Here is a 14,110-nt window from a genome sequence, read left to right as displayed (position 1 = left end):
TTTTCTTAGACTATGAAAATGGGTATAAAAATATAGCTAACCACAAGTGGAGTACATAAGAGGGAATCATTTCATATCAAGATGGCTTCGAAAGTTCCCCATGAAAAACTGAAAAATAGTGGCATAAAAATGCAACTTTTTCGCGTTTTTCAATATACGTCACGTGATACATTTTAGCCCGAGATGTCGATCTTTTACTATAGCCATGCGTATACAGGGTAGTAACAGAACTTAAGATCTGAGATTTTTGCAATGTTCAGGCATCAAGACGAGAACACGAACCAGGCTCTTTTTGGCCTTTCTAAGGGAAAAAAGAGGGAGGATACAGTTTATATTGATGTACAGATCACAAAATTCTCACAGACCAAAGAATTCCTCTGCACAGGCAACATGTCACGGCTCATAACTTTGGTTTTATTTCCACACTGGCCGCAAAATCCAATAATGAGCCAGCATAAGCGTAAAAACCAAAGCATATCCCAATGGTTTATCAATAACCCATAATCCAATTTCATCTGTCAATGAAAATTTCAGCAATAAAATTATGGCCTAAACTTTGGTCAGTGAAAGCATTTTCAATTTCCTGCTTTCAGCTCTTCAGAACAGTGACTAACTGCCAACTCAGTTAATGGTTAAACTACACAATTATTAGGGCTTGTTTTCCAAATCCTCCACCCTTCCGTTAATTTGAGGCTTGAAAAACTCCCTAAAAACAGGTCTGTAACTGATTTAGAATCCAGATAAAGTCCTGGAATCCACTTTGACAAAACCCATAGTCCAAGAGAAGCACAGTCTAAGCCGAAGCTCAACGATAATTTCCCGAAAGGTCAAAACATCCAGCAGTTCCTTTTACTAAAAAGATTATGGATTTTTAAACATAGACACCAACAAAATTTTTAAAGTGGTAGCTATTTTGACTGTTCGAAAAAGTTTTAGCCCAAAATCATTTAGATCAACTAATCAATCTACAAAGAGGAATGTGCCCCTTGGTGGACATGACTTTGTCTTTTTTATGTCAGAATTTTGTCTCTCGCGATAATTTTTGTCGTATTCGTCAAAGCAATGTAGTAATGAAAGAGAACTCCCTCTTTAAAACAAAAAAAAAAAGACAAACACCGTGATCCACCAACAATACCCAAAATCCCAAAGCACTACTGATTCCCTGTCTATGCAAAGGTCCTAAACTACATTCCCTTTGCCTAATGAAAACGTGCCTTGTTCAATACAAAAGTGGGCATTCAATTTTGACAGCGCAGATTTAACTGGATCAAAGAACAATTTGGGGGCATAATTCATCCGCCTCCCTAGCAATCATTTCAAAACCCCCTCAACGCAAAACAAACTGCGAGATGGGTGTTTTGCTTGTCGTTTTAAATATCCCAAATTTTTGTTAGCACTGAAGGCCTCAGTCTTGAAAGCCAAATACACTAGTGTCACTCTGAAAAGAAGTAAAATTCAATTACTATTACTAGAATACAAGAAAAACTCCCATGTATCAAAACCAGGATTGTTTGCCCCCGCTCATTAAACTAAGACCTAAAATCCATATTCTTAGCAAGAAAGTTGGTGAAATCCTGTCCCTTATTAGTAATCATTTACATCCTTATGAAACTTCAGCCCCATCTTTAGTTCTGTTGATGAAATATTTGACGCAAGTATCAAAAGTAAATCTCTGATAAATTGTTCTTGTCATTCCCCTAATTGGAAAAGTGTAGAAAAAGATATTTTACTGAAAAGCTACATCTCAGTGCTGATTTTGTTCTATCTAAATAGCAAATACCGACGTCATGTATTGCACTCTAACCGTAAAACAGATTTAATTTTATAATAGAAATACTTACGGCTAAACCACTTACTAAGTAAATTTTTAAGTTGTTTGACGCTTGTTTGTGTTATACCTGTCACAATGAAGTCAAACAATTCTAATTTCGCCAATGCACACCAAGTACATTTAATCGCGTCTCTTCGTAATTTATGTGCAACCGGAACCGACAAGAAGCCAAATATATGGCTCTACCTTATCTTTGCTGACCCCCCCCAAAAAAAAAGAATGACTTGGCTGATCATAATGGTATACAATTTATCACTGGTATACAATCCTCACTCACATTCTACTGAAAAATTTTTAGACTCGACCATTCTTTAGAGTTCAATAAGATTTAATGATCAATTCCTAAAAATTATGACTCGACCATTCTTCTTCAAGTGAAGATTTCAAAAGGACTGATTTTAATGTTTTTACAGCAAATTTCAAGAAATTCAATTCATCTCCGAATTTCCACCAAAGAGGGAACTGATTTCTAAGCTCAAACAGAAAAAAGTAGATCGATCGTAGTAAGAACTCTTCAGGATTATCACACAAAATAGGAAGGGGGTTGGAATATATATTTTAATATTTTACGACTTACAATCTATTCAAAAAAAGATATTACAATATTTGTTAAGGCAGTGGTTGCCAAACTTTTAGGTGACTGAGGAGCCTTGCAACTCATAAACCATACTATGCGCTACCCAAAAAAAGCAGAAAAATAATATATGTTTTTGTTTAGATCCGCAGCTTTAATGACTTTAAATATACGTTTCCGATTTATATAAACATTTGAACCAAATTCTGCACTGGAACAAGTAGACCAATATGAGGGATGGCTCTTTTTTTGTCATGAACGATTTTATTAATGTTAGGTTGATACGTTGTGCCAAACATTCGAATGCAATCGTCTAAATATTCATTGGTCAAGCGGTTGCTACACTTGTTTTTAATGAGCTTCATACTGGGAAATGGAATTTCGCACAGATATACTGAGCTGAAAATTGCCTTCACTGATAAATCAACCTAAACCGAAGTCGGGCATTTTTGCTCAGGAACAAAGTCTAAACATTTTCATTGCTTGTGAGTGGTTTTAAATAACCTTCTCTTTGAAAATCGATCAATTCTATCTCCACTGCAGCAGTGTCTTTTCAAAAGTTCGCAAGAGACAAGTAGAAAATCCTTCAGCATCAATCTCTGCAAAAGAGATGTGACAAACCATGTTACAATCAAAGTATTTTATTCCGTCTTGAAAAACTTGATTGAATGGATTTTGTAAGCCTCCAAGAATTTCAATTTTTTGTAAAGAGGCAGTGAAAGCCCTTGCTTGTCAAGGGTACATTTCAAGCAGGTAAGGTGCTTGTATTCACCATAAATAAAAGTTTTGTTTTCCTCACAGTTCCAATTTTTTTAATGAGACCACATCTGAAATGATATTTTTACCAATATTTTTACATTTGCCTTGAAGCTGCAGGGTAGGGGTATATAAACCTTTTAGTTATGTCTACAAGTAAAGCAGAATTTTGCTGCCACATCAGGTCTTTCAGCTCAGGGAATCAATTACCAAGTTATTTAAAAACTCTGCCAAAACAGAAAGTAGCTCATTGAAGCAAGCTTATTTAAAACAGAATATATGTCCTGTCCTGCAGCCTCCCATAAAGCGGTAAATTTTTTACAGGAGGCTCTTTCACTGGGAAACCATCCAAGCAATTCTTAGAAAAGTGACCAACTGAGCTGTATCAGTTGAGTAGTCAAGTTGCATGGAAAAATAACTGTAGCAATCTAAGTCATTTTAAGTTTGGAAACTATGTTAGAACTCATTGATGCAACTTTCTTATAACCCTTTTTGCACAGATTAAAAAAGAAACATGACTTCACTTATGTTTTTAGAATTGTTAAAAAATGCATCTGCAGTTTCTTAAAAATGATGTTTTGATTAATTCCCTGAGTTTGTATGACTTTGTTTTCATTCCTCATTTATGTTGCCAAGAAGATGTCGAACCTTAGCATTACCAAATTTTGAGCATTTGGAACATGCTTTTTTCACGAAAAGTTTTGAAAGACAATGGTTGAACTGAAGGTTGAAGTCCTTGTTGAATAGTTGAATCCTTGAAGAACTGCGAGAAGAGTTATATCAGACCAGACAGACTACATTCAGTGTGTTGGCCTCTCTTATGCTTCTAATAACCTTCATGACCCTTTAGCTTGCAACATTCCAATTGAGGTTAGCTATAGCCCTATCAACTCTTCACCTTCCAGGCTGTATTTTCATTTCACGTTGGCACCACTGCTCATAATGTCCAACCCTTTCATGTCCTTTACCTGTTTAGTTATACCTACCTCTCTTTCTCCACAGATTTCTTAGTGCATCCATGTATGTGGTTATGCCGGGAACAGAAAAACAAACACGAATATTTAGGTACATTTGTGTAATACAAAATCTATCATTATCCCTTTTTTTATCACAATTAATATGAGGGATTGAGGCAATAATCATCTTATACAACTTTGTGCCTATTGATGTTAGTGATATTGATGATATCATACACACAGCATTACCATGCATAGTACAGCAAAAGTTTAAAATGAGCACTTACTTTTCATATTTACAACTACCAAACTTACATTTGCTTTACCCCAGCTACTGCATTGTTAATGTATTTCTGCGCTGCTTCCATTCTTTCATGTAAAGATATAGTCTAATAATAAGATGCATATTTAATTTAATTCAACTTATTCCAAATTCCTTCTCTTATTCCCTATAGTCTCCCAGCTACTTCAAATAAATACCAGCATATTAAGGGGCATGCTCTCAGAGCAAAAAGCATCACTTCCATGGCGATTCAAAGGAGAAGAGGTAATTCTGAGCTAATGTACATGCTAGATTATGAAGTTTTTCTGCTACAAAACAAATTAAAATGAAATAGACCATTTTCTAATTATGGACACCAGTTCAGGCTGTTTTTGGCTGATTTTACCTTGGACTGGAATTAGACAGCTTCTTTAAGCACCTCAAATCAACCAAAAAAGGTCCAAAAAATGTCAAAAGAAAAAAACTTACACTTCTATTACTATTTCTAGATCCTCCATCACTTCTTGGACTTTTACCTGGAGAAGAGCCAGCTCTTGAGGCTGGAGATTTTACAGGATTAGCATTTTGGCTACTACTTGATGAGGATCTGGTCCTTGAAGATGCTCGACTTCCTTCTGAATCACCTTGAAAAAACATATACTTAACATATTACTTGTATATGCATATGGCACCTTCCTCTTTACTACAAGAGTGCTTTATCTGTATGATCTGAGATACAAAGTGCGCCCTTGGACCCAGTGTTGTTACTAGCCAAAATGTTTGGGGGGGGGGCTAGAGATTTTAACGACTGTCCGGTTACTTTTACGGACTATTTTTTCTCGCTAATTAGCATAATGTTCGTTTCAATTACAATACATAAAATCACTGCACTAGTCGGTAAAACTGCTGCATTTACCAACTGAGATTTAGATTTAGGTACATATCATGTCACTATTTTAATGCTGTTTATTTAACCAAATGGAAGATCGTGGCATAATGTTTAAAATCCCGACAGGGGTCGGTAAAACTGCTGCGTTTACAGACCAAGTTCGAAATTTCTGTAGATGACATGTCAGTATTTTCGTGGTCTTTATTGAATCGAACAAAGAATTTTAGCGGTGTCGGAAAAATGGTGGCGCAAAGCGGCACGATTTTACCGACTGGTTTTTTTTTACCGAGTGACCAAAACATTGGAGAGGGGGGCATCCTCCCTCCCCATACGTGACGGCCCTGCTTGGACCTCCAAGATCAATTCCAATTGCCAAATATTCAGTCGTAACACCGGTAGGCATTTATTTTCTGACTGATTGGATTGAAGTTCATGGGGCGAACTTTTGTGTTCGCCACATTTGTGACGAAGGGGACAGAGCAGATGAATTTTCTGAATTTTCCACCATTTCCCAGCCCCAGCTGCCCCCACCTAATTTCTACAACAAAGTGTCTGAATTAACTGGAAATTTGGTAGGAGAGTACCAGACACATAAGGAAATGCTAATCAAGAGATCTTAGATTATTAAACTTTATAGTCCAGGCACTAGCAGGCTTTCGTTTTTCAGTGTTTGGGGATTTCGGCTCTATCACAAAAAGTGACCTGTAGGAAAGAATCATAAGACTTGTTTTTCATCAAGGACAGGGTGTTTTGGTCATTTCTAATACATTGTAAGGTAGAAAAAATTACTTTCATGGTGAAGTTTTTATATAGTAATTGGTCAGCAATAGATGAAGAATCAAATTGTTTTCCCCATTGAATACACAAGAAACAATTACTACATGTTAGGTTTTGTGGCCAAGTAATGTAGTCTTAACTTATACATGCTGCAATTTGTTGGTATTGTAGAAATAACAACATGGATTGTTGTAGGTTTTTTTTTGGGGAAAAGTAATAAAACATTAAGTTTTATATACAGTGATTAAATACTGACAACATTTATTGGATAATACAATTTATTTTGATACTATGTATAAGAATTTGTTTTTTCACTTTTTTTTTTTTTTTTTTTGAAGAAAAAATTCTTCTGGAAACATCCCATTTCTAAGGTTTTAAGGTTGTCAACTTTGGCATTCAATTCATGGTAAAGAAACAAAATAAAAGTGTTGCCTCTGCAACACTTTGGTTGGAAAAAATGACCAAAGGTCATTTGGTTTAATGCAGTTTGTCTGGTTTGGTTTAATGTTTTCTTGCTCTTTGACACTTTCTCTTCACTAGGAATGATACCAGTTTTTAAGAAAGCTGGAGAAGCAAATGTTTCTTAGAAAAACTGACATATTAGGATATTGATGAAGGCTAATAATTTGGTTAATTTATAAAAAAAATGCATAGACATCACAACAATGCCCAGATGCTATTGTCTGTAAGGGATAAAACATAATGCAATTTTAACAAAAATAATTCAAGTAAAACAAGAATAAAAGGAGAAGAAAAAGAGAACAAGACAAAAAGAGCTTGACTTACTCAGCTTCAGACACTCACACTACTGACATAGATCAAAATCTCCACACTGTCATCCATCAAAAAAAAAAAAAAAAAATAAAAACTAATAACTTACGTGACTGAGAACCACACACCAAATTCATGAACTTCAAAATAATTACCAATTTTTAGAATTACAGTAAAAACAATAGTCTATACGTTTTAACTAATTCAGCAAACTTCCCAAACATGTCTCCCACCAACACTAACATGTCTAATATTAGTTTATGATCTAGTCACTATAGCCAACATTCTATGTATCAGAAGAGAACTTCTAGTTTCATAATCATGAAGAGATGACACACATGTGAAAAGCAAAGCCAATAATTTGCATTGCTGATTATACATAAATAAAGCACCATTGAGTTTACAAAGTCCAACTAAAGGTAATATATAAAGTTCATGGTAACAATGTCTTACTGATACACTCTAGCTGCCAACATTCTAGCTACCAGTCAACACTCTCATAGCCATATTCTGAATGACCCAAAGAGGGATAAGGTAGACTTTCAAAACTCTTAACCAAAGCTAACAACAATATAACAGATGTGGGTATACAATAGAGAAATACAACATTTTTAGTAGCCTATATTACAAAGAAAACATGCTAAAGTTCCAAAATAGTAGCATCATTCTTAGCTAGTTTCATACTTACAAATGCAATATGATCTTAAAAAATCAGTGACTTATTAACAATCACTCCCAGGTAAAAAGTATTAGCACAACATAGAGTTCTCTTACTACCAACATTGTCATTGGTTATGCATGGACAATAAATTATGCTTCCTTCATAAATCACAAAACAAGATTTATTACAGTTGAATTTCAATTTAGTTAACTGTATCCACATTTCAACACAAAGAATATTCTGGCACATAACATAAAATCAACTTCAGTTCTAGCAGCCATGGTCAAATGAGAGTCATCAGCAAAATATAGTAATGTCATTCTAACCTCATTACAGTACTGTCACTAATGATATTCGAAGGTCCAATACTAGACATACTACAAAGACCATTTGTATCAGAGGCACTTCACACGGAAGGGGTCGTCGCAAAAACTTCGGAGGGGACTCAATTGATTGGAAATCGAGAGTTCTAGTACCCTTTTTAAGAGTCAAAAGTAATTGGAGGGCAACTAGCCCCCATCCCACGCCCTTTTTTCCCCAAATGCATCCGAAAAAAAATTTTGAGAAAGCCTTTTTGTTAAAGATAGTTCAAAGATCATAAAACAAAAACGCTGATGTCGACACAACCCCCCAGAGCACAGGGCAGGCATTGTAAGTTATGCCCTTGGGGCATATATGGTTCTTATGGAAGGAATGCTCGTACAAACTTCAGAGAGGGCTCATTTGATTTGAAATTGAAAGTTCCAGTTCATTTTTTAAGAATCAAAGGAGATCAGAGGGTAACCAGCCCCCCGCCCTTTTTTTCCCAAATGCATCCGATAAAAATGTCGAGATAGCCATTTTGTTAAAAATAGTTCAAAGATCATATAACAAAAACTCTGGTGTCGACGCAACCCCCAGGACCCGGGGGCAGGCGCTGTAAGTTATGCCCTGTGGGCATGTACGGTTCTTATGGAAGGTATGCTTATATAAACTTCAAAGACGGCTTATTTGATTGGAAATTCAAAGTTCTAGCTCACTTTTTAAGAGCCAAAAGAGATCGGTGGGCAACTAGCCCCCCCCCCCTCCACGCCTTTTTTTCCCTCAAACCTATCCGATAAGAACACAGAGATAGCTATTTTTTTAAATAGTTCAAAGATCACATAATGAAAACTCCGGGGTTGTCGTAACCCCCCAGGATCTGAGGGCAGGCGTTGTAACTTATGCCCTGGGGCATATAGGGTTCTTATGAAAAGGATGCTCGTATAAACTTCAGAGAGGGCTCACTTGATTGGACATTGAAAGTTGTAGTTCAGTTTTTGAGAGTCAAAAGAGATTGATTGGCAACTAGCCCCCCCATCCACGGTCCTATTTCCCCAAATGCATCCAATAATTTTGAGACAGCCATTTCGCAAAAAAATAGTTCAAAAGTCAGATAACAAAAACTCAGCTGTCAACACAACCCCCCAGGGCCCAGGGCAGACGTTGTAAGTTATGTCCTGGGGCATATATGGTTCTTGTGGAAGGGATGCTCGTACAAACTTCAAAGAGGGCTCATTTGATTGGAAATTGAAAGTTGAGTTCACTGTTTAAGAGCCAAAAGAGATCCGAGGGCAACTAGCCCCCCCCCCATGCCTATTTTTCAAACCCACCTTATGAGAATTTTGAGATAGCGATTTTATTGAAAATAATACAAAGGTCGGATAAGAAAAACTCCGGTGTCAATACAACCCCCCAGGAATCGGGGGCAGGCGTTCTAAGTTATGCCCTGAGGACATGTATGGTTCTTATAAAAGGGATGCTCGTATAAACTTCATAGAGGGCTCATCTGATTGGAAATTGAAATTTCTAGTTCACTTCATAAGAGTCAAGAGATTGGAGGGTAACCAGCCGTCCTCCTACGCCCTCCCCCCCCCCCCCAAATCCATCCGCTACAAATTTTGAGATAGCCTTTTTTTAAATAGTTCAAAAATTAGATAACAAAAACTCTGGTGTCGACACCCCCCCCCCAGGACGCGGGGGGTAGGCGTTGTAAGTGTTGTCCTGGAGACGTATATGGTTCTTATGAAAGGGGTGCTTGTATAAACTTCAGAGAGGGCTTATTTGATCGGAAAATGAAGGTTCTAGTTCACTTTTTAAGAGTCAAAATATATTCGAAGGCAACTAGCCCCTCCCCCCCACACAAACCCTTTTTTCCCCAAATCCATCCGATAAAAATTTTGAGATAACCACTTCGTTAAAAATGGTTCAAAGGTGAGATAAGAAAACTCCTGTGTCGAAACAACCCACCAAGGCCCGGGGGCAGGCAAAGTAATGCTCTGGGGCATATATGGTTCTTATGGAAGGGATGCTCGCAAAAACTTCAGAGAGGCTCATATGATTGGAAATTGAAGGTGCTCATTCACTTTTTAAGAGTCAAAAGAGATCAGAGGGCAACTAGCCCCCCCCCCTCCACGCCCTATTTTCCTCAAATCCATCCAATGAGAACTTTGAGAGAGAAATTTTTCAAAATGGTTCAAAGATCACATAACGAAAACTAAAGGGTCGACACAATCCTACAGGAACCGGGTTAGACGTTGTAAGTTATGCCCAGGGGCATATATAGCTGTTATGGAAGGGATACTCGTATAAACTTCAGAGGGCTCATTTGATTGGAAACTGAATTTCTATTTCACTTTCTCAGAGTCAAAATATATCCGAGGGCAACTAGCCTCTCCACATAGTGTATGTGGCACATACACAACCATTTTTCCCAGACCCATCCAAGAAAAATTTTGAGATAGCCATTTCGTCAAAAATAGTTCAAACGTCAGATAAGAAAAACTCCTGTGTCAACACAACCCCCCCCCCCCAGGGCCCGGGAAAAGCGTTGTAAGTTATGCCCTAGGGGCATATATGGATCTTATACAAGGGACACTCGTATAAACTTCAGAGAGGGCTCATTTGAGTGAAAATGCAAAGTTCTAGTTCACTTTTAAAGAGTCAAAAGAGATCAAAGGGCAGTTAGCCCCCTCACGCCCTATTTTCCCCAAACCCATTTGATAATAATTTTTAGATGACCCTTTTATTAAAAATATTTCAAACATCATATTATAAAAGTTACAAGGTTGCCTAAACACCATTTTTGTTTACCGGACACCTCGTCTTTGATACCTATTCCTACAATTTTTTGATAATCTAACGTTGAAAAAAAAAGTTTTAAACTTGGATAGAGTGTTTTTTAAAACTTGAAACTTTTTGTAATCAAAAACGAACAAAAATTAATTTAAAAAACACTTTCCAGAAAAGAAGTTTTTCAAAGAAAAGTAGGCTAAAGGCCATTTTAAACTTTAGATCAGCAGATACAAATACCTGTTAAAATTCAAACTCAATACGACCAGAAATTACTATTAAAGAATAAATGAGACCCAAAACGAACAGAAATTAGATAAACAATCATAGCAAAAAAAAAACATAAAACAAGTAATAAAATAAATGAATAAATAAATCTTAAAGCGAGTAATGCTTAAATTGAATATGAAAATCGAGCTTAAGACTAAAAAAAAGTTTTGCTATTGAGGTACCAATGAAACCCAAAACAAACAGAAATTAAATAAACAATCAATGCAAACAAATATACAATAGATAGGCTACTAATATAAATGAATAAACAAATCTTAAAACGAGTGAAACTTGATTTGAATATGCAAATCAAGCTTGAAACGAACAAAAATCACTAAAAATAAGAGTCTGGGTATCGCCTCCTTTTCTCACTGTAAAAGTCTAAAAGCTACTGCGGCATTGGCGCTTTACTGAAAACTATACGAGTCTTGAACAGTCTTGGAAAGTATAAACGAAATCAAATTGAATATTTGATATAATGATGTTAATTTTTGAAAGATCCATAAGTTCAATAAATAATTTCACTGTAATTTTTATCTGCAGTTGCTATGCTGTAATAACTGGAGAAGAGAATATCGGTAACATAACTCGTTTTCAGTGGAGCGCCATGATCTAATAGGCTTTAGATTTTTATAGTCAAGGAAGAATGCAGTATCCAAATCCTTTTTTATGCTAGACATACATTCATCTTTAATACTTTTAAAAAGAAGAAATAAATGAATCTAAACATCTTATATACAATGGCATTAATTTTAGAAAGCTCGTTAATTCGAAATTTTACTGTAATTTTAATGTTTATGTTCAATAATAAGTACAAAAGAAAATGTTTTAATACAATTCGTTTTCAGTAAAGCGCCGATGACACAGTAGGTATTAGACTTTTACAGTGAGAGATGGAGGCGATATCCAGACTCTTGTTTGTAATGATTTTTGTTCGTTTCAAGCTTGAATTGCACATTCAATTTCAGTTTCACTCGTTTTAAGAATTATTTATTCATTTACATTAGTATCTATTGTATGTTTGTTTGCATTGATTGTTTATTTAATTTCTGTTTGTTTTGGGTTTCATTTATTCTTTAATAGTCATTTCTGGTCGTTTTGAGTTTGAATTTTAACAGGTACTTGCATCTGCTGATCTTAAGTTTAAAATTACCTTTACTTTTCTTTTGAAAACTTCTTTTTCGGAAGTTTTTTTTTTAATTAATATACTAAGAACAACAATGAACCCCAAAACAACCCTCGGGGAACACCATACATGAAAAACATCTGAAGGGATTCCATTCAATATCATGTGCTGGGTACAATCTAATAAAAATCATTTAACCAAATCTAAAAAGAAACTTAAATTCCCTGAATATGAAGTTTCTTAATATGAACATTATGATTAACTGAATCAAATGCTTTACTTATATCTAGAATTGCAGAACCATTTTTCATTCCCTTATCCAAAAGCATCATTAAAAAAAAAAAAAAAAAAAAAAAAAAAGTAGTCCTTTCTAAAAAAAAAACTGATGTGAACTAAAAAATCCCTATCTTCTGGAAATTTCACAATATAACTATTAGTAAGCTTTTCAATTATCTTTGAAATAAGTGATAAAATTGAAATGGGCCTATAACCAGTCAAAAAAATTCTTGTCCCTTCCTTTGAACAGTGGAATGGCATTTGCATATTTTAAACAACAGGAAAAAAACACCTATTTTTAAAAATTCATTAACTAAACCAAGAAAATAAGTAGATATAACATGTAATACAACCTACATTTTCATAATCTTTACAGATTCAGATAATTCCAACATAGGTGCTGGATTAAGGCACACTGAAAACATCAGTCTCATCTGGCAGATAATGATGGAACTATCCATCATCAATAAACATAGGTATCAATGAAGTAATCGGCCTACTATCACCAATGTTTGCAAAATAGTCACACATCTGGTTAGAGACACCATCCTCAGGATCAATCATATCTAAACCCACTGGACTAGAATTCAGGCAAATAGCTAACTTACTTAGACTTAGTTCCTCCCACACAAGTTGGTGCATAAGGCGACAACGTTGCCTCCTCACAACAAACTCTGAAGAGCTTGAACCCACAGGTGAAGCAAAGATGTATCTGCCAGAGTAGCCTTAACTTAATCCATAAACTTATCTTTTAATACTCTTGCTTTTTTCTGTCTATTTTCGTCACGTTTATTTTTAGAAGCCAGGCAAATTCATTTTGAAGTACTAGGCATAGACATTCTCTTTTTCAAATGCATTCTACTCAGTATCCAACAGAATGAAATCCATTTTTTGCATATTCCTAGCTATCAAGGAATCAGAGGCAATGATCAATCTGACTCTCTTGTCTTAAAAGTAATAAAAATCATTCTTCTAAGTAGGAACAGATCCTCCACACTTACAGACAGTATGAGCATTATAAAACCAGTAAAATCTTTCCAACCCCTATTCCACAAAAGGCAACATTGTTCCTTACACTGTAGACTTAAATGTTTAGTAATTTCAGCATTCTTATTGCACGGTGTGCAAAATATTTATTTTGTAGGTAGCCTGGGTCAATAAAGCATTCTAATAGACGAGCATTACATGGTGTCAGAAGTGGAATCTTATGGATGTCCTACAGCCATCAATCAACTGAGAAGCCGCTCCCTACCAGAAGAAAGGGACCGTTTCCAAGAGCATGTCCAACTGATGTTTGCAGGCCCACTGGCAGGCAAAACAGACAAAGCTCTCTGTGCCTACTTACTTATCTGGGCTGGGGCAAAAGGACGCGAAATTTTCAATACCTTCACCATTGCAGATAAGGAACGAAACAAAATTGAACAGTACTGAGAAATTTAAGGTGTATGCTTCACCACAGAAGAACACAGTTTTTGCACGATACCTGTTCCAAAAACGAGACCAAACTGAGAGTGTAGAAAAATATATTACTGAGATCAAGACATCAGAGAAACAATGTTCCTACTCGGACCCAAACGAAATGGTCCGTGATCGAATAGTGTGTGGAATACTAAGCCAAAACGTACGTGAGAAGCTCTTGGCTGAAGGTGATGAAGTTATGCTTGAAAAAGCAACCATTATGTGCAGAACCCACGAAGTGATCCAGGCACAGCTTAAAATATTCCGGACTAAGTCCATTCTTATAAAACAAGAGATTGATGTCATAACACGTTACCCAAACCAGAACAGCAGTTAAAATAAACCGGAAGCAAGCAGCTAAAAGAGCAAACCATGCTACTTCTGTTGTTGAACATATTCCCGTCCCATGTCTG

General features: G+C 35.9%; 1 protein-coding gene across 1 annotated transcript in view; it reads right to left on the bottom strand.

Annotated features, from left to right (window-relative positions):
- Atu (Another transcription unit) overlaps nucleotides 1-14,110 on the bottom strand; it is a 75,732-nt gene that overhangs the window by 46,736 nt on the left and 14,886 nt on the right. Inside the window, exon 2 of the mRNA XM_089094721.1 lies at nucleotides 4,869-5,023. Coding sequence (XP_088950847.1) covers nucleotides 4,869-5,023 — 155 coding nt within the window. The remainder of the gene's footprint in view (nucleotides 1-4,868; nucleotides 5,024-14,110) is intronic.

The sequence above is a fragment of the Artemia sp. Qi Xiang Cuo genome, chromosome 9, assembly GCF_049724085.1.
Source record: "Artemia sp. Qi Xiang Cuo chromosome 9, ASM4972408v1, whole genome shotgun sequence".
In the NCBI taxonomy this organism is placed as follows: domain Eukaryota; kingdom Metazoa; phylum Arthropoda; class Branchiopoda; order Anostraca; family Artemiidae; genus Artemia; species Artemia sp. Qi Xiang Cuo.
The sequence above is the reverse complement of the archived record's forward strand: the minus strand, read 5'-3'. Positions and strand labels throughout refer to the sequence as shown.